Raw genomic sequence first — 18515 nt, 5'->3', positions numbered from 1 at the left:
ACCTGCATGGTTCTGGGTATGGCCTTTAACCATGGCTTTGTAGGACTCCCTTGTCCCCAGTATACCGGAAACTGGTCATTCTAGGTGTCCCGCTGTTACAGAGGCTTGAGAACTATTTTAACATGTGCTGTGAACACACAAGGCTATTTGGTGACGTGATAACTGAATGCAGACTAGGAAAATTCTTCAAAGATTTTTTTTTGGAATGGTTAGCTTTAGTGGTCCTTCCATGAAGTCTCCTTGTAATTTGCCTCCCTGTGTTAGTTTAAAGGTTTTCATAGTTGCCTTTCTCAATGTTGGAAGACACCACCAGGCTTTGTAGAATAGAGAGATGGAAATTACAAAGGAAGCATGGGTGGGGTGGGACTAGGTCATTTAGCTTCTTTTCTTTCCAAATCTGTAAATATTTACTGTTGACCTTCTCAAATGGTTTAGGTACACTGACCCAGTTGAAAGCAGGGCAGGGCGAGAGCAGCTGTTCCCCACCCCCACCCACTGTTAAAGCTGTTCTCAGACCAATTGCCTCCAGCCAGCCCAAAAGTGGCCTTGGGGGGGGGGGAAGCTGCCCCCTTTCCCCCCAGGGAACAGTTTTAGCCAATTTACACTTTTAAAGTGTGACCTCTTCTAAAGATTCCAAGAGACAAGAGCAGATTGCTGTGAACTGAAGGACACCCCCCTCCATAAAAATAAAAAATACATTGAATTCTGGCTTAGGTTTGCTATTGTTGCCAGGTCTTTTGTTTCTAGGGGAAGGTAATTATAAATTCCATTCCAAGCATAAATGTTCTTTTGTGAGCAAGTTTCGGGGGACTGGATACCAAAAACAATGAGTGGATTACGTTTCCATTTTTGTAAGACCGTGCCAGGATAATGTGGTTTAAAACAGCTGGGGTTTTTAGAGCAGAGATGGAGGTTCGAAAGGTCGTCTCGGCACTCATGAGCACATGAGTTAGAGACTTCTGGAAGAGTCTGAATAGTCCTCCAGATTCATACTGAGAAATAAGGGATTCTGGTTTGGGGGTAGTTCAGATATGACAGTCACGTCATTGCATCGGCATAATCTGGTAGCTACACGTTCATCTGACCTCTTCTACTCAGGGCAAGGAAGAGCAGCAAGCGTTTAATGGTGTCCTGTTGTCAGCCGGAGAAATCATTAGCACATGAACAGGAAACTTTTGAGAATAACTACAATATAGCCCTGTATTTGCCTACCACAAAATTCTCTGTACTGTATTAACACGTTTTCATTTTCATTTTTCTTTGCAGAGTATTGGGAAAGGGTCATTGTGGTGCATAGACCCAGAGTATAGACAAAATCTAATTCAGGCTTTGAAAAAGACACCTTACCACCCACCTCCTACCCCTCAGGCTTATCAAAGGTAAGTAACTATTGGTTTTTGGTTTTTTGTTTTTTGTTTTCCCTTAAAGTCTCCTGGAATTTTGTTATTTTAGCAGTGGCAGTCTCTAAAACTAATTTAGTAGGCCGTATGAACGTTTTAAAAATAACTACAGATAAATGGGGAAAAGAATGAAGTCTGATGAGGAAGGCGCATCCATTGTGATGCATTTCCTGGGAAGCTTACCGCTTCTGTGGCTCCTGTGGCTCCTGGTAGGTAAACAGCATCTTCCTGGGTAGAACCAGTTACAGAGGAAAGTGGACAGCTTTCTTATCTCTGCAGGTCACGCTATGTTGGGATAAGAGTGGTGAGGCACACAGGTGATTCCACCTTCCCGTGGCCTCACTGTAGAGCTGTGGAAAGAAGGCAGGCTCGGTTGTTGTCATCCGGTTTCCATGTCGACAGGCTCCTGAGTGATGGGTTTGTTGTGGTTACTAAGTGTTTGCCTTGAGAATTGTGGCCACTTTCCCTCTTCACATGTCTGGCTGTCATGAGACTGAGGTCATGAGTGCATTTTTACAAATATACAATGGGAGGGGTGTTAGGTCGTAGATTGTCATGGTTTAAAAAGCACGTTAGTGCTAGGTTAGAAGAAAGGGCGTTATAGAACAAGGAGCTTATTTTCAACCTGTGGATGGAGTCTTAGCTCTTCACGGTGTTTGTCATCAGGCCCACCAAGAAAGTTTGAAAATTACTTTATTTAAGTGTGCAGCTGTTTTGCCTTCATTTGTGTCTGTGTAGCATTTGAATGCTTGGTGTCTGTGGAGGCCAGAAGAGGGCATTGCATCCCCTGCAACTGGAATTACAGAGGCTTTGAGCCTCTGTGTCAGTGCTAGGAATTGAACCTGGATCCTCTGGAGGAGCAGCCGGTGCTCTTAATCACTAAGCCATCTTTCCAGTCCCCTACCAAGAAGTTCTAGAGGCATGTAACTGCGTTTCCTTTGTTGGCTAGCTGGTTAAGAGAAACTGCCAGTGGAGTAGACATTTATGTTAATTGGGAATGGCCCGATGTCGGAAGGCTGGGGAATTTTACAGTCCACTTGCAGATTTTTCTGTTCTGATGTTTGTTCTGCAGGAGGGCACACAGAGTGAGCCTTCCAACGTGGCATTAATGAAGTTCTTGTGCGTTCCATCACAGACCCTAGACAATCAGTCTCCGGCAAGAGACGGGAGAAGCAGCTGGGCTCTATGAGAAGACTGCTGTATGTCTGCCTTTGCTAGGCGATTAGCGTGATGGTAGCCATAGTAACTGGAGTGTCTCCATAGTAACGCGTAGCTGAGACAGGTGCACTTGCATCACAAGGCTGTTTGTTGCCTGGCAAAAGGACAGGCCATTAGTACTTAGACATAAGCTGTTGCCGTAGAAACAAATAACCCTGCATAGCAACTCCAGTTGGTCCGCAAGGGTATTTTTGGGGGGCCGGGGGAAGGAAGGTTGTAGCTGCTTTTGTCTGTGTTCATAAAAATCAGTGGAAGCATACTTTATTTGAAATGACAACTCGAGGTCATATGGCTGTAGGAGGAAGAGCTGGGATTTTCCAGAGCAGCCTAGCCTACATTGTAGGAATGTCCAGAAGGGGAGAGCCATATGCTTGCCTCTCTCCTTGTGATTGTAGCCATTCCTGAAATAGAAGCTGGGATTGGGGTAGAGAGTTGCTCCTGTATGGGGTTGGTGGGGAGCCTGGCACTAATTATTGCAATACTGTCAATACTGTTTCCAAGCCCACCCCACTAGTTTCTCTAGTTTCTCCCCTAGAAGTATGTCACACCCGCTTGCTTCTAGCAAGTTAAAAATGTAAGTATTATTCACCGGGTCGTGTCATTGGTTCATTTAGGCCAGTGCCTTGTTGCCAAATGTGACCCCAAGGGAAACACTGCCATTATTTAATAATTTGGAGGATTATAATAGAACTCTGGGGGTTGCAAGTAGAATACACACAGGCCAGAGGTATTGTGAGCTGGCTGTAGCCTAATGACTTCTCTGGAGTCTTAATATGGGCATGAAAATGCAGATGAGCCAGAGCTTTCATAGTAAACGATTCCAGTTGACCGCTTCAGATCCAGTTCCGTCCCTTGCAGTTAACCGGTTGCTTCCATATCATGGTGCTAAGATGTCAAGTCCATCAAGATCACTGGTTGTAGAGTGAGGCAACAGGTGAGATTCCAGCCCACATCTTCATGACTTGAATCAAGAGAGCATCGTGCTCTCTCCATGCCTTGGAAAGGGTTTGCTTGAGGAGCCAGCCTATGGTGTGAGAGATCACACTGAAGCTACTCCTTGCGGGGTAACTGGTAAGGAATTTCTGGGTACCAGGCCACTTGGTGGTGTAATTCCAGGAGGCTGGAAGTGGAACAGCCAGTCATAAACAGATACCAAAATGCAGAGTTAACCTGATCTGGCCAGGTCTACTGTGACTCAGGGGGTCCTTGTCAGCCCTCTGTGGAGCCACTGTGAAGGGCACCTGGGTAGTGTTTGGCTTCCACAGAGCTGGTATTTGGCTTGTGAGAGAAGACGGTGATTATACAAGAAGGGCAGCTATTGCTGTCCCTTGCAGGTGGGCTTGGCAGTGGCACTGGCCTGAGCTGCAGGTGGCTGGAAGCTCTGTGAGGAAATCCAGGAGTCTGAAAACACTGCCCCAAACCTTGTTCGCATCCAAACGGAATGCTAAACACTGCAGTCTGTTGACTTGCACCTGTTTTCCAAGATTTGGTTAGAATGTTCCTCTACACCTGCTTTCTCTTCTTTTATGCTAAATACTGTTTTTAACTAAAATTTGAAGAGCCAGGTGAGCTAGCCTTTGTATTAATTTACATAAGCCACCCTGACAAAGAGCCACAGCTGAGTGAGTCAGACAGCATCAGGAATTGCCTCTCACCCCATGAGCCCAAGGTGTTAGCAGGGTTGGTTTCTTCTGGGAGCTGTGGGAGAGGATCTGGCACTGCCTCTCCCCTGGTTCTGTTCTGGTGGCTGGTTGTCTGTGGTATTCCTTGGTTATATTTCACAGGACTGTCTCCACCTCCATCCTTCTTAGGAGGAGGCTAAGCCTTCCTGACTGAAAACCCTCCTTATTCCAGGGCGACTTTAACTTCTCCAATGACACACACTTGAAATACAGTCACATTGTGAGATACCAGGGACCCAGGACTTCCAGGGAAGATTTTAGGAAGTTGTAATTCAACCCTTAGCATTCTGGGGAAGCAGAAAGTCCAGGTGTGTTGGCAATGCAGAATGGTAGGGGAGTCAGTGCATTATAAACAACCAAGTGTCTGTGAGTGGGAACTGATGGAGACAGGTGAGGTCCATTTCCCACACACAAGAATCCCACATAAGTGGTGGGAACAGTTCTTCCCTGAGAACTTCTTGTAAAGAGTGGGCTATTGAGGAGGGGTCCTAAAGGGTCGTCTTAGTCAGGGTCTCTATTGCTGTGAGGAAACACTGTGACCAAAAAGTAAGTCGGGGAGGAAGGGATTTATTCAGCTTACACGTCCCGATTATAGAAGGAAATCAGGACAGGAACTCAAAGAGTACAGGAACCTAGAGGCAGAGGACACGGAGGAGGGGTGCTGCTTACTGGTTTGCTCATGGTGGCTATCTCAGCCTGCTTCCTTATAAAACCCAGGATCACCAGCCCCCAGAGATGGTACCACCCACAATGGGCTGGGCCCTCCCCCTCTGATCACTAATTGAGAAAATAGCTTACAGCTCTTCTTGGAGACATTTCCTTAACTGAGGGTCCTGTCTCTCTGATGACTTTGTGTGTCAAGTTGACACACAAAACCAGGCAGTCCAAGGATGGTTATAGTGAGCAAACTTGACAAATGCTAGTTGTCAATCAAAGCTCCTCATCTGGGGCTGGAGAGATGGCCCAGCCAGTGATGAAGAGCACTAGCTGCTCTTCCAGAGGACTCAGGTTCAATTCCCAGCATCCACATGGCAGTTGTGTAGTCAGTCTCCTACCTCTGTGACGATACCTCAGGTAAATACTAACTAAAGGAGAAAGGATGACTTGAGCCTGCAGTTCCCATTCACAGCTCTCTGGCTCCGGTACCTACGCCAGGGCAGCTCACCTCAGGGCAGTGGGGCAGCAGAGCAGGGGAAGGAAAGGGACTGGAGTGCCAATAGTTCCTTCAGGACCGTCCCTCCCCTATTACCTAACTTCCTTCTAGTAGGCATTGCCTCTATTATCTCCCAGCCACAAGCTATTGACTGACCCTTTAGCATGTGGGTCTTTGGAGTAGTGGGGGCCTGTAAATTCCAAGCCAAAAGGTGGTCTTCCTGCTGAAACCGATAAGCTCGTTTTAACCGTGGGGGGAAAAAATTCAAAACAGTGGCTTTGTCCTCCATGAGGAGTGTCTTCAAAACCCTGAGCTGGCACTCCTCATAGCCGCTTAGGTCATCAGAAGCAAGGAATGTCTGAAAAACTTGTGCAGACTAGAGGAGGCTGGGGAGACGGGTGACTACATAGGAAACATGATCCTGGAACAGAAAGGGAGCCTTAGACAGAAAAAAAGAGTGCACATCAATAACTTGTGCATTCAGCTGAAGGTAATGTGCTCATGTTGACTCTTTAGTTGTGACATATGTGCCACAATAATGTAGGATGCGTGGTGGAAACCTGAGCTGGGGACATGGAAACTCCCCAAGTTGTAGCAGGACAGAAAACTAGCTCCCCAAACACAGAACCATCGAAGCGCTGACCACCAGGGCTTCTTCCTTCCTTCCACCCTTTGTAGGATCTGCTGAACCACAAGAGTGTCATGGTCATTTAGCAAGCACAGTTCTTGGCTCTTTCTCATTGTGAAGTGGTGCTCAGCTGTGCTTTGTAGAGTCCCCACGGCTGAGTTCAGGGACTGAGGCCAAATCAGCTTGCATAAGGACTCCACACCTTTGCCAAGGTCGGGTGCAGGCACAGGCTTCAGGGAAGGGAGGGCGGTTATTTTTGGATGTCTTGCCTTTTCTGCTGGAGAGCACGGTGGGGCGGGCTGATTTAATAGTCAGTGTGTTTCCTATGACAGCCCTTCCTTGATGGGGCCTTTCTCAGGACAGGATAGGCATTCTTTTCATAGATGCTGCCAGAGTGCCTTCTTAATTACATTTATTTATTTTGTGTACATGTGCATTCACATATAGGGTCAGAGAACAACTTGTGGGAGTTCTTTTCTTCTACTAACCACATGGTTCCCAGGAGTTGAACTCCTGTCTTCAGGCATGGTGACAAGTACCTTTCTTAATCTGCTGAGCCATCTTGTCAGCTTCCCATCAAAGTGTAAATGAAATTTCCAGTCCCACCCCCCCCCTTTTCCATATCTGATGGTTAAGTTAAAAGATAGCACCCTAGTGGGTGAACTAAGCTTCTATCAATTGGGGACCTTACGGGGTGGCATTTAATTGTTGAAATACTAAACTGATGTTCCAGAGAAGGTTGATGCTGTTACCAGTGTTTGTGACGTCCGCGTGGCTCTGCTGCAGTGTTTTTATTGGTAGAGGCATCAGTCCAGTGTCAGTCCGCAGGAGAACACCCTGGTCATCTTCAGCACAGATGAGGGCAGGGTGTGGGCTGCCCCAGGCCAGGTGCTTTCTGGAGCTTCCTGCAGGACGAGTTTTTACAGACTGAAAGCAGTGGTTTGTGAGCCAGGCTTAGTGAGCTCGATAGGTTTTCTGGTGGATCTGTAGGAATCCTTAGATTTCAGCAGCTTGGGCTACTGTGGTCAGAGACTCAGATCAAGGGGCTCCTACCTTCCCCTCATGGTTCTTGGGACTTCTTTAAACATTATTGCCCTGAGAATAATGGTACCTTGTCTCCTCATAATTTATTTTAATGTGGCATTTAGAAAACACTTGAAGACATTTTTCTTCTCACCTTTTAAAACTGTGATGCTCTCCCCATTCTTTTCTTTCTCTGTGCCTCCTTCCCCCCATCTCGGTTTCTGTAGCAATTTAATAATATGTAGCCCTTCCAAGCATTTGGTGTTTCTGATGGTAAGGTTCTTTGTGGAATGGTTAAGTTTTAATTTCTGTCATCAGTTTCAGTGGATCCTTCCTGCTACTGTAGTCTTGTGATTTATCTTTATAGTTTATAAATAGAGTAATCCAGTAGTCTATGGTCATTGTGTAGTCACCTCAGGGGCTCATCCATCTGTTTGTTTTGACCAAGTCCTGAGAGAGCCCACCAGGTAATAGCTTTGGCCAAAAGTGTAAGAGTTACGACTGCTCTTGGTCCCCTGAGAAAAGCTGGTGAGGAAGAAGCCATTGGTGCTTGGGAAACTTACTCTTTAGACAATTAAGAGGTCAGTAAATCCAGAGAATGTTAAGCTTGTTAACATAACAGTGTTAATTCCTCCACTGGAAATGCTGAATTTACACACAGCAAAAATAACTTATTCATTGCTTGGGTAGGATGATACATTACACACACACACACACACACACACACCTCATCCTAATTTTGTAAATATCATGTGATAGAAGAACTATGAAGCCATAGTGAAGCCAGTCTTAGCTCGCACTGAGGGCGTTCAACTGTTAGGTCATTGTGCTCTTTTGTGTTTTCCTTTGGGCAATCCTGAAGCACAGGAGACTCGGGGTAGTGTCATCCGCCCTGGGCTTCTGCTTCATGGCAAGGGACATCCGATGGGAATCATGAACGGTTCTCTGAATGCCCTTTGGTGTCAGTACACATTCACATAAACTTTATTTTTAAAGGGCAATGCATTACCTATTTGGAAAGTTATGTTTAAGTTGGGACTTTTTCTGTAGAGTCCTTTTTAAAGGAATATTAAAAGATTGCAATCGATATGAAGCCCCATTGTGCTAAATTGCTAGGTGAGCATGCAGATACAGGAGCTCTCTGCACTAGTATTTCTAGATGTGCATCTCATCTTGTCAGAAAGATTGGAGTGGGTGGGTAATGGAAAACATTTCAAATATAGGAATACTCTCTTGTTTGAAAGAGTTATGCTGCCCAGTGTGAGCTTTAAAATCCATTAGTTGACTATAATTTTATTTTCATATCAAATCACATTATCTATTGACTTCTATTATGTTCCGTCAGTTGGTCTCATAGAATAGTTTTGACCTCAGCGTTTTGCTTCGGGTGTGCTGTGCATTGTACATTTAATTCTTATTCAGTGCTGCATGATTTTATTTACTTGGAAACCAGTCTGTGTTATCTCAGAACGGTTAGATTCTAGGTGCATCTCATGAATACTAGGCCCGTCCACTGCTTAGAAGGCAATGTGTGTGAGGCTGACCGTGTCTCTTTTACTCAGGTACTGAATGAAATTCCTGTCCCAGAAAGCCAAGCTAGTTGGAGGCATTTGTCATCTTCTGTGGTCCTGGGGCACCTGCAGCGCCTGCTTCATGTTTAGGGCAGAAGTGTGAGGAATCAGCTAAGTTTTTGCTGCCCTAACTCCCAAGCCAGGGAAAACAAAGATGCTGTGTGCTTTTGATGCCTCCTGAGAAGAAAGCTGAGGTGTGGATAGAGCTCAGAGGGGGGCTGGAGGCTTTTCATATTTGCTTAGCATCTATTGCTTCTCCAGACAGCCCAGCTGAGGGCCTGGCAGCTCTCTCACACCTGAGGGGAGACTGCAGATGGGGTTGGCTCCTTGCTTGCTCTTGCTTGCAAGGCACAGTTGGTTGTCAACCCTCCCACTGTCCAAGAAGGGGAAGAAAGGGATCTGTGCTGGAAATAGGAAACAACTCTGGAAAGGGAAACTGCACGAGAACAAGTGATCTACAGCAGGAAGAAAGACAGCCTTTTCCTTGCCTTTGCTATAGTGTAAAATGACAAGTGATTTCTTCCGCAGTGAAAAACCAACCACCCCAAACCATGGCCCACCGGAGTCTCCACTTTCTCCAAATTTATAGAGGATGCGGGCACTGTCGGTGAGATGGTTCAGCCAGTGCTTGCCAAGCCCGACCCAAAGCCAAACCACCAGCGCTCAGAGAAAGATGGAAGGAGGGGACTGATTCTGAAAGTTGTCCCCTTACCTCAGCACAACACGTGGACACACCACACGTAACAGTAGTAGAAAGGAAATGTGCAATACGGAGTAAGAGAGATGGCTCAGTGGGTAGAATGCTTCCTGTGCAAGTGTGAGGGACATGAATTCGGTTCTTCCAGGACCCGTGTGAAAAGAAGTGTGCAGCGTCACATATCCATGGTCTTAGCACTGGGGAGGAGGAGGCTAGAGCATCCCTGGGCCTCAGAGGCCGTGCCAAAAGATGGGAGCTCCAGACTGGGGGACACCCTGTCTCAAAAAATAAAATGGAGAGTAATCAGGAAGGATAAATGATGTCAATTTTAGTAACTGTCACCACCATTCATATGTGTCAGATACACTTGCGCACACACACATTCAAGGGCACTCGCACGCACATGCACACATACAGACACACACAGACAGACAGATACACATGCACCTATGCATGCACTCATGCGCAGTTTAATAGGTTGAACAGTGGACCATGGTTCCTAAGAGATCAGAGGCAGTCAGGAGAAGGATTTGTTTCCTGTGTGTTGTCAGTCATGACGGGTCCAGTCAGTGACCTTACTAAGTTGTGTCTGACCACTCACTCCCACGCCCCATCCAAGGCCCCTCTAGGCAGCTTCTGTTCGCCCCGCAGGGCTCCTTTGAAATGAGAGGGAAGCACACTGCCCACCTGCCTGCCCGCCCGCCGGGAGAGTCTGCATGGCAGCCAGAAGCCTCCCAGAAGGAGAAGCTAGCAGACACCTGCACCATAGGTGCAGTGGGATCTGGAGTCGTCGACAGACAGATCTGGGCTCCCAGTCAGGAGAATGATCTCTTGTCAGAACAGACACATCAAAGCTGGTGGATGCTTGGGTTGAGGTGTGGGTGGTGGACAGAAAAACTGAGGTGACCCTGGTGGGCGCCATCAGAGCCAGATAGCTGCCAGGGTTATCCCAAAGGCCTTCCCTGGCTCTGGAGAACTCAGGCTTCCCTTGCAGACTAAGCTCTCAGGTCTGTTGGCCTGCCAGTCGGGTGGAGTGTTCTTGCATTGTGTGGTGTTTGCAGCTCCCCAGGCCTATAGTGTGAAGTGCAAACCACACATCAGAGCTGGCAGGCCTGCCTTGCTCCTCAGAAGTGAGGGTTCAGGCCTTGTCCTGGGAGCCGGTCCCGCTCTCTAGCTGGACTGATTGAGTTCTTGGTTCTGCCTCTTCTAGTTCTTTGGTTCTTGCCCGCAGTTTACCTCCCCTTTTAGTGACACTTGCTTCCTTGTGAATATGATCTGCAGTGTTTTGCTAAGAAGATTGTTACCAAAAGCTGTCGATCAAATCATCCAGACTGTCCACCCCTCATTGTTTATGCAGTGAATTAATGAGAACAGTCCCCACCCTTATAGAGATTCCCCTCTTGGGGATGACTGTCCTGTTGTTTGGAGGAAACACCCAGAAGCCACCAGACACATCTTCTAATCTTATCTTTTTCGAGAGCATGTTGCTAATCACAGTAGACCAGGTTGAGACCTGTTCTGTGTGTTTACTCTGACATGGAAAGTTCTGGTAGAGGTCTGTTCACCAGCTGCTCACCCCGCCCTGTTCCTCTAAGGGACTGAGATGCCCCCTCCCCATTCGGTGCTCCTGTGGAGTGAAGGTGAACCTGAGAAAACAGGATCAGAGGCAGCTCCTCCCCGCTGTAGGTTTCTAGGCCCCCCCTTTCTGCTTTGTCTTCCTTTCTCTCCCCCACCTTTCTCCCCCCTGGGCCTCCCTCCTCATTTGCAATGGTTTTGAGCAGAAGAAATTTGTTTTTAACTACAAGGAGAGCAGTATTTCTTCCCCCTCCCCCAAGCTAAAACCATTCCTCACCTGTCTTTTTTTTTTTTTTTTTAAATACCCTTGGAGAAACTGAGGCACTTAGGGTTTCTTTCATCCCTCTTTACCGCAGAGCCTCAGCAAGCCTGTCCCATCCCCAGTCCGTGCACCCAGCTTCCCCTCCACCCGCACTGCCGCACTGGACCTAAATTGCTCTGCAGATGGACAGAGCAGCTGGGGCATCCTCAGGAGGAAGAAGCCAGTGGGAAGGAACACAGGAGCAGAAATATGAAAATGATCTAAAGATGTCAGGCTGTCAGAGGCTTCCCCAGCCCACACCCCCATATCGCCCTTCTGTAGGCCAAAAGTCATAGCAGGGCTCCACCTTGGGCCTGTATCCAGTCAGCATGGAGTCCTTGGCTGCTTTGTCAGCAGGCGATGGAGGGACATAAGATCCACACTTGCCCTGCTACAGACTGGTGTCATCGGCCTACCAGGCGCCCTCCCAGCTTCTGTATGCACACCTGGTCCAGAGCCAGTCTCAGCAAGTCTCAGAAAATGACTCTTGCTTGGTCACTCCCTCAGTAAGCGAATGTGGACTAGTTACTTTAACTCTCTGAACCTCCTCCTTGTCATTCCTGTTGTGGCTTAAGATCACCTGCCTCAGGTGAGGACTTCCTGAGGGTAAGCAAAGGAAGCATGATCTGTGTTCAGCACTTAGCTCTTGAGCCTGGTCCCAGAAGAACAACATGATTTTTCCTCCTCGATAGTCACATGATCTTGTTTTTGCTTCCGTTACATATCAGTTGGTTTTGTGTCACCAACTCTCTTTTTATACTTTATAATCTGTGCTGTCTGCTGGATTTAAAATTCACAGAAACCAGGGCCCATGGTAAGCACTGCCTGTCTTCTTGGTCTTCTAAGCAAAGGCTTGCATAGAGGTCTCTCTGGGAGATGTTCAGTGGTGGGCAATTAACCTTACAGTGGCCAGCACACATGAGGAGAATGGCGCAGTCTTTCCAGCCCCAAGTCCACAAGCATTTGGAGGGAAACTGAGAGCGGAGGCTGTGTCTCTCTCCTGAAGCACCCAAGTCATTTGGGCAAGGTGTTTCTGCCTCCTGTCCCTTCCTCATCTATCTGCCCAGCCCTGCTGCAGTGTCCTTGTGGGGACACAAGGAAGCCTGACTGTTTGGACACTGCCATTCCTGAAGCCCGGGAGACTTGTCCTGCTTGCGTCTTCGTGGGAAGGCTCTTGTACCCAGGCTGTCTACTCCAGAGTTCCAGATACCAGATTCTCTCCTGCAGCTGCCTTGGGAGGCACCACTGTGTGACAGGTGCCTCGGGCCTGGGTTGGCCCAGCTCCGTGGCTGCCCGTTGCCTTTGCAAGAGGATCCCCTCTGAGGCCTGCTGTGCTGCTGACGGGCACTTGAAAGGTGGGGCTTGGAGCTCCTGCCCCTAGCCCCTCGTCAGAATGGGCAAAGCTTCCAACCCAGACTGGCCAAACAGTCCATTGTGTTTTCTGCAGCACACCCTTAATCCTGCCTCCCCCTCTCAGCAGTAACTCATTAGCTTTTCCCCCTCCTTTCTTTCCCCCTTTGATGAGAACAAAGCTGGCTCCTCCCTGCGCTCAATCTTGCTTTTCCTTCTCCGGGAACTGCCCCAGCCAGTCCATCCCCTTAGCCAGAAGCCCCTGGAATGGTGTCTTCCCTACTCACCAACCAAAGGGGCATCTCCTTCTCGACAGCCCGGCCTCTGTGCTGCACCCCACCCCGCCCCGCGATCCTGCCGCAGGTGTGCATGAGCCTGTTGGGGGTGGGGCGTGGCCTTGAGTACCAAAAGCCCCTCACTCAGCAGCCGCAGCATCCAGCTCTTTAAAGGGAAGAACAGTCGCACATACCACATGTTAAAGCCCATGGAATTTTACTCTTACTAAAGTCCTTTGAAGTCCCTTGTCCTGACCCCGCCCCTCTTGCTCTCAGCTCTTAGGTGTGGCGGACTCTGTCATCGGGGTTGCTGGAGTCAAAGTTGCAGGGAAACCATCTGACTTTCTCTAATACAACTCTTTGATGTTGAGTGAAACAAGACTCTATTTCTTCCCAGTGCTGTAGACTGCTGAGAGAGGAGCTCTGAAAGGCAGCCCCCCCCCCTTAGCATGGTTAGAATTTCAAATTGATTTCCTCCTCTTTTAAACCTCAACTGTATTGGATTTGGGGTGACTAGGCACTGGAGTCATCAGGCACGTGACCAAGCTCTGAAGGAGCACCTACTGTGTTCCAAGTCCCTCATACTTCACCCAGGAACCAGGTGGGCTAGACTTCCCTGCTTTTTTCCATTGCGTATGTCTGAGAGGAAGGTTAGCCATGGGCTGCAGATATCTGAGGTGGGACCAAGTCAGCTTGATTGCACTGTTTCTCTTCCCATTTCAATTTGCCACCTCATGGTCGTTTCTGGAAACATTGCCCAGTATCTAAGAGTTAATGCAATCCTTGGTAAGGAAGAATGGCATTCAAGATGGTTAATATTGTTAACTCAGTAGGATCAAGAATCACCTTGGCGACCACCCTCCAGGCCTGTCTCTAAGGTTAATTGAAGTGAGAATACCCACCCGAAAAGTGGGCAGCACCATTTCCTGGGCTGGAAATTTCAGACTGAATAAAAAGTTGGGGTTGGGGAGGTGAGAGCACGGGCTTCACAGGCCAGGCAACCAGAAGACATGTAAAAGCCAGAGAGGTGAAGGCTCTGTGACCTTGGCCAGGCCTCCCGACAGTTACCTGGAACCTTGGGGCCCACTAGCCTTACGCAGCATAGCAGAAACAAAACGTAGATGGAGATTCTCTCTCTCTCTCTCTCTCTCTCTCTCTCTCTCTCTCTCCCCCCTCCCTCCCTCCCTCCCTACCCCCTTCTCACACACACACACAAGTACCGAGTTGTCCTCTGACTGCTACATATATGCCTACGCATACAGACACATGCATACATACACATGCAGGTAGTAATAAACTTAGAATACTTTAAATGGGGAAAGGGGAAGAAGCGAACTGAGCCTCAATCTGTCTCCTTCCTCACTGGAGACATAGTGTGCTCAGCTGCCCGATGCTCTCTCTACCAGAGGGATTTCCCTGCCATGGTGGACCAGACTCTTGAACTCTGAGCCAAAGATCAACTTTTCCTTCCTTAAGCTACTTCTATTAGGTATCACACAGGCTGGATGAGCTGTGATGCCGTTTGCATCCTTCTGAAAGGATGCGTTATGATGCATAGCGGGGAGAGATAGAAACTGGCAAGGCATAGCCAAAATAGGGGCCACTGGAAGGAGGGCCACTGGAAGGAGGAGGGCCACCTGAAGGAGGAGGGCCACTGGAAGGAGGGGGGGTCACCTGAAGGACAAGGGCCACCAGAATGGAAGGAGAGGGGTCACCTGAAAGAGGAGGGCCACCGGAAGCAAGAGGGCACTGGAAGGAGGGCCTTGAGAGGTGTTGGGAAGGGACTAGAAGGAAAAGACAACTTGAGCAGGTGGTGAAGGAGTTGTGGGGACCCTAGGGGTCGGGGAGGAGTGAGTGGGGTAAGCTCATGTTGTAGGATGCCTCCAGTTTAGAAAAGCTGGAAAAGCAGGTGTGGGTGGCGTCAGAACAGATCATACAGTATTTTCTCAAAATGACTTGGTTTTTATGATTTAAGAGTTATTTATATTGACTTTAGTAAAAGAAAGAGTCGAAGTCCACTGCATCCAAAGGCTTTCTTGTTTTTGAACGCCACCATTGGAATCCATCTTTTTTTCTTCATCCTGCGGAATAAACGTTCAGACATTTTTCTTAAAGTTTTATCTGTATGGAAAATTGACGAGGGCTAACCACTTTTGGGTTTGAGTATATTTTCTTTTAAAATCATTGTGGGTAAAGCAATGCATTTTGCTACCTTTCATCAAAAAGAAAGTGTCTCTAAGCAGCACACACACACACACACACACACACTGATCAGATGGTCTAAGGCACAGTGTGGCACACTCAAGATCAAGCAGTGACTGTCTTATAAAACTGCATGGCTGTCTGGCTCCCGTGGATTCGCTTCTAACAGTCAGAATAGGCCTTGACGTTGGAGGTTTGCTAAGACCTGAGGGGTCTGAGAGGAGATGCACGGTTCGTACAGTCCTTTTGGTTTGTGTGTGCCACATCAAGCCAGCTGTCTGGGGGACGAAATGCAATAGGTCTGAGACTCTTCAGTCACCTCAGCAGAAGTGTTGCTAACGAGAACTATCTGAAGTTAACATGGCAGGCCATTGGCTCCTTCTCAGTTACTTTTGGATTTTTGTTGTTATTCCTTCCAGTTTTGTTTTTTTTTTTTTAAGTAAATTTGATAAATATATATTAAGGGTTGAAACCTAACCTTTTGATATATGTAAGTGTGTATTGTAAAATGATTCTCACAAGCTAATTAATGTTTTTGTCTTCTCACATAGTTTCTCCCCCCCCCCGTGTGTGTGTGTGTGTGTGTGTGTGTGTATAAAGCTAAAGAACTACACACACACTTAACAGACTTAAGTTTCTAGATGTTATTAGCTGTAGTCACCTTGCTGCACGTGAGGTCTTAAATCTGGTCATAATTCCAAGTCCTGCGACTGTTTTCTCCCACGTACTCTGGTGTCCTTTCCAAACAGTCGCTGCATCCTGCCCTGGTCCTCTCTTCAGGACATTCCAGCCACGGTGTCCTAAGTCTTTAGTGGGTTTTTATTTGAACCGATAATCTCCATTTTATTTTGTTCTGAATAGAAATTTGTTCTTAAAAGGAAACAGATTAGTGTTTCAACTGTAGATAGGATTGGGCACTGTGTATCTTTTGGGAGGTGCAGCTCCTAAGGTTTGTGCTTATTTCTGTTTCTTGCAAAGGAAAACCCATGCTAAGATTTTTCGTCCCACATCACAGAATTACTGGAGTTGACAGGACTTTTCTGTGACCCAGTGTAGAGCTTCCCAAAGGGCTTGGTGGCACCACCTGTAGAAGACATTGGAATGTTCCTTTTGATTTCATGTGACTCTTTTCATGGTCATATATTGGGGGGAGTGCAACTCCAAGTGTTTTCTTTGTAATACTAAAGAGTTCTCTACTTTTATGAAACTGATACTTTAAAAAGTGATAGCACCCTGATTATCAGCATATTCTAAGGGATACCAGTTTGGAAGAAAAAAGATCCCTAAAATAGTGTGTAATTTGTCACTCAGTGGTGGCGGTGAGATCAGTTTAGTGACTGGAACTCTTTTTCTTTCCGAGAAATAATGGAGTCGGCAGCAGCAGATGTTGAGAGCTCGCTCACCATAGGGCAAGGGTTTTGTACACCTTAAGTTTCAGTTACGTCTGTGTGCTTGTGTGAAGTCAGTCAGAACGAAACATCTATTTCTTACTACTGAAGGCAGCCAAAAGTTTCTGGAGAACACCAGTCTAATTCACTTCCTCTTTACATGGAAAAACACTTGAGTCTCCTGTGGGGGTTATGATCACGTGCAGAGGTCGGTGACAGAATCTGAGGCTTTTATCTTCCCTTGCCCCCTTCAGCACACTAGCTAAGTACACTTAACACCTTGTTAAAAACATCGGTGCTGGTGCAAACAACCCAGAGGCCCATCCACAGGTGGTCAGGCCGAATGTGCATGGGAAGGACTAGTCAGCCTTAAAAAGAACATGCCACACCGAGGACGAACCGTGGAGACATTGTGCTAAACAGCGTAAGGAAGCCTGTCACGGAGATCTCCTCTGTAACTCTGTTTAGGGTGATGCTCTGGAGACAGATAGGAGCAGAGTTGATTACACAATAGGAATGTCCCAAATGTCACCAAGCTGCACTTAAAAACAAAAAAAGAAAAGTTCAGATGGCAGTTTCATGTTATATATGTTTTAGCACCCCCCCCCCCCAAAAAAAAGGCACAGAGATTCTGTTTTGCATTTTAGCATCCATTCCTTCCTTTGGTTCCACCCCTTTAGGGGTGCAGGTCCAGACAGGGAGGACCTTGAGGCAAACAAGACATGTTCCTTCCTCCTAGGGACCCCTCAGAGTGTGGCAGCCAGGGGTGACCTGAAGGCTGGAAGCCTTTGCCCACTTCTCCACAGCTCGTCAGGCTGAGCCATGGTCTCTCCTGTGCTAGCAGCCATGATTGCAACCGTTTGTGTCGCGGTTCTCTTCGTTTCTCCACCCTTTGGCCCTAAGCAGTAGACAAATGGCTGTGATCCCCGTTTACTCTTCCTTTTATGAGCCCTGCAGGCGCTCTTGCAAACAGCGGCTGAGATGATAGGTCCCCGGACCCGAGTCACTTAGAGCGATTTCGCTGCAGAGTCATCTCTGCTTTTGCCTTACTTTGAGATTGAGAATCAAAATAACTGGATGAACAGAATTTGGCAGGGGCGACAGGCTCCTGGAAGTTGGATGTGTGTGTCTTTTCTCCGAGCTGAGTAAGATTTTTGAAACTTTAAAACAGAGCAGTTTCTGTGTACATAGAGTCACAACGCTTTGCTTTGAGGGTTTGGATACTTTCTTACTGCAAGCACTTTGCTTTTGACCCCCTACGGACCAGGTCTGTGCTTCCAGCAACCCTGCCAGAACCTCTGTAGCCCCCAGATCTTCCTCATTAACTAAGGAAATACAAAGAGCCTCCTTTGGCTCTGCCAGTTGAGACTTTTACTGGGAGCTAAGGACCTTCAGACATAATTTGTTACATCGAGACTGCCGTGATAATGACTTTGGAACTCCTAGCTTGCCTGTGGGGGTCTTGGCTTGACTCTCGTCTTTTCTATGTTAGCACTGCTGGCATTCAGAACTGGAGAATTCTTTTAACTTGAGCATTGTAGACATTTAGAAGCATACATATGTAATCTTCCACCCATGAGATACCAGTTACACTCTCCAAGGTGCAATGATCAAAAGAGGAGTAGGTGGTGGCTGATGTGCCCAGGATACCAAAGTAGCCCTGGTTGAGGACCACTGGCAAATTCTAGTTCTTCCTCTGAGGTGTATTTATTGAGCAATCTATTAAGTGTTCTATATAGGGACAAAAGGAAAGGCCCTGGGGTTTTATCCTCAGTTTAATTTGTTTAATCCCCTTTACATTAATACAAAACTCAAATCTTTAGAGGGCATATAGAGTCTGGTTAGTTGGGGAAGTCTGCCTCCCACCCATGGTTCCTTTACCCCGTGCTGGGCCTGCTCTGTGTATGAAGATGTTCAGACCTGCCACAGGGAGGTGGTTTCTGGTATGGTCTCTCTGCTGGAGGATTACCTTTTTCTCTTTTCTCCTCCCTCCCACTCTCTCTGGGTTTCTCCCTCTCCCTCTCCCTCTCCCTCTCCCTCTCCCTCTCCCTC

At 47.5% G+C, this 18515-nt stretch overlaps 1 protein-coding gene across 6 annotated transcripts in view; it reads left to right on the top strand.

The window, feature by feature from the left end:
* The window catches only part of Foxn3 (forkhead box N3), a 374947-nt gene that overhangs the window by 218090 nt on the left and 138342 nt on the right, over nt 1-18515 (top strand). For all 6 annotated transcript variants that reach the window (XM_021201835.2, XM_029540799.1, XM_029540798.1 and 3 more), the window contains one exon: nt 1267-1379. In XM_021201835.2, the coding sequence (XP_021057494.1) occupies nt 1267-1379 (113 nt within the window). The remainder of the gene's footprint in view (nt 1-1266; nt 1380-18515) is intronic.

This window comes from Mus pahari, chromosome 7 (genome assembly GCF_900095145.1).
Source record: "Mus pahari chromosome 7, PAHARI_EIJ_v1.1, whole genome shotgun sequence".
Lineage (NCBI taxonomy): Eukaryota > Metazoa > Chordata > Mammalia > Rodentia > Muridae > Mus > Mus pahari.
Note: the sequence above shows the minus strand (reverse complement) of the source record. Positions and strands in the feature narration are given on the sequence as shown.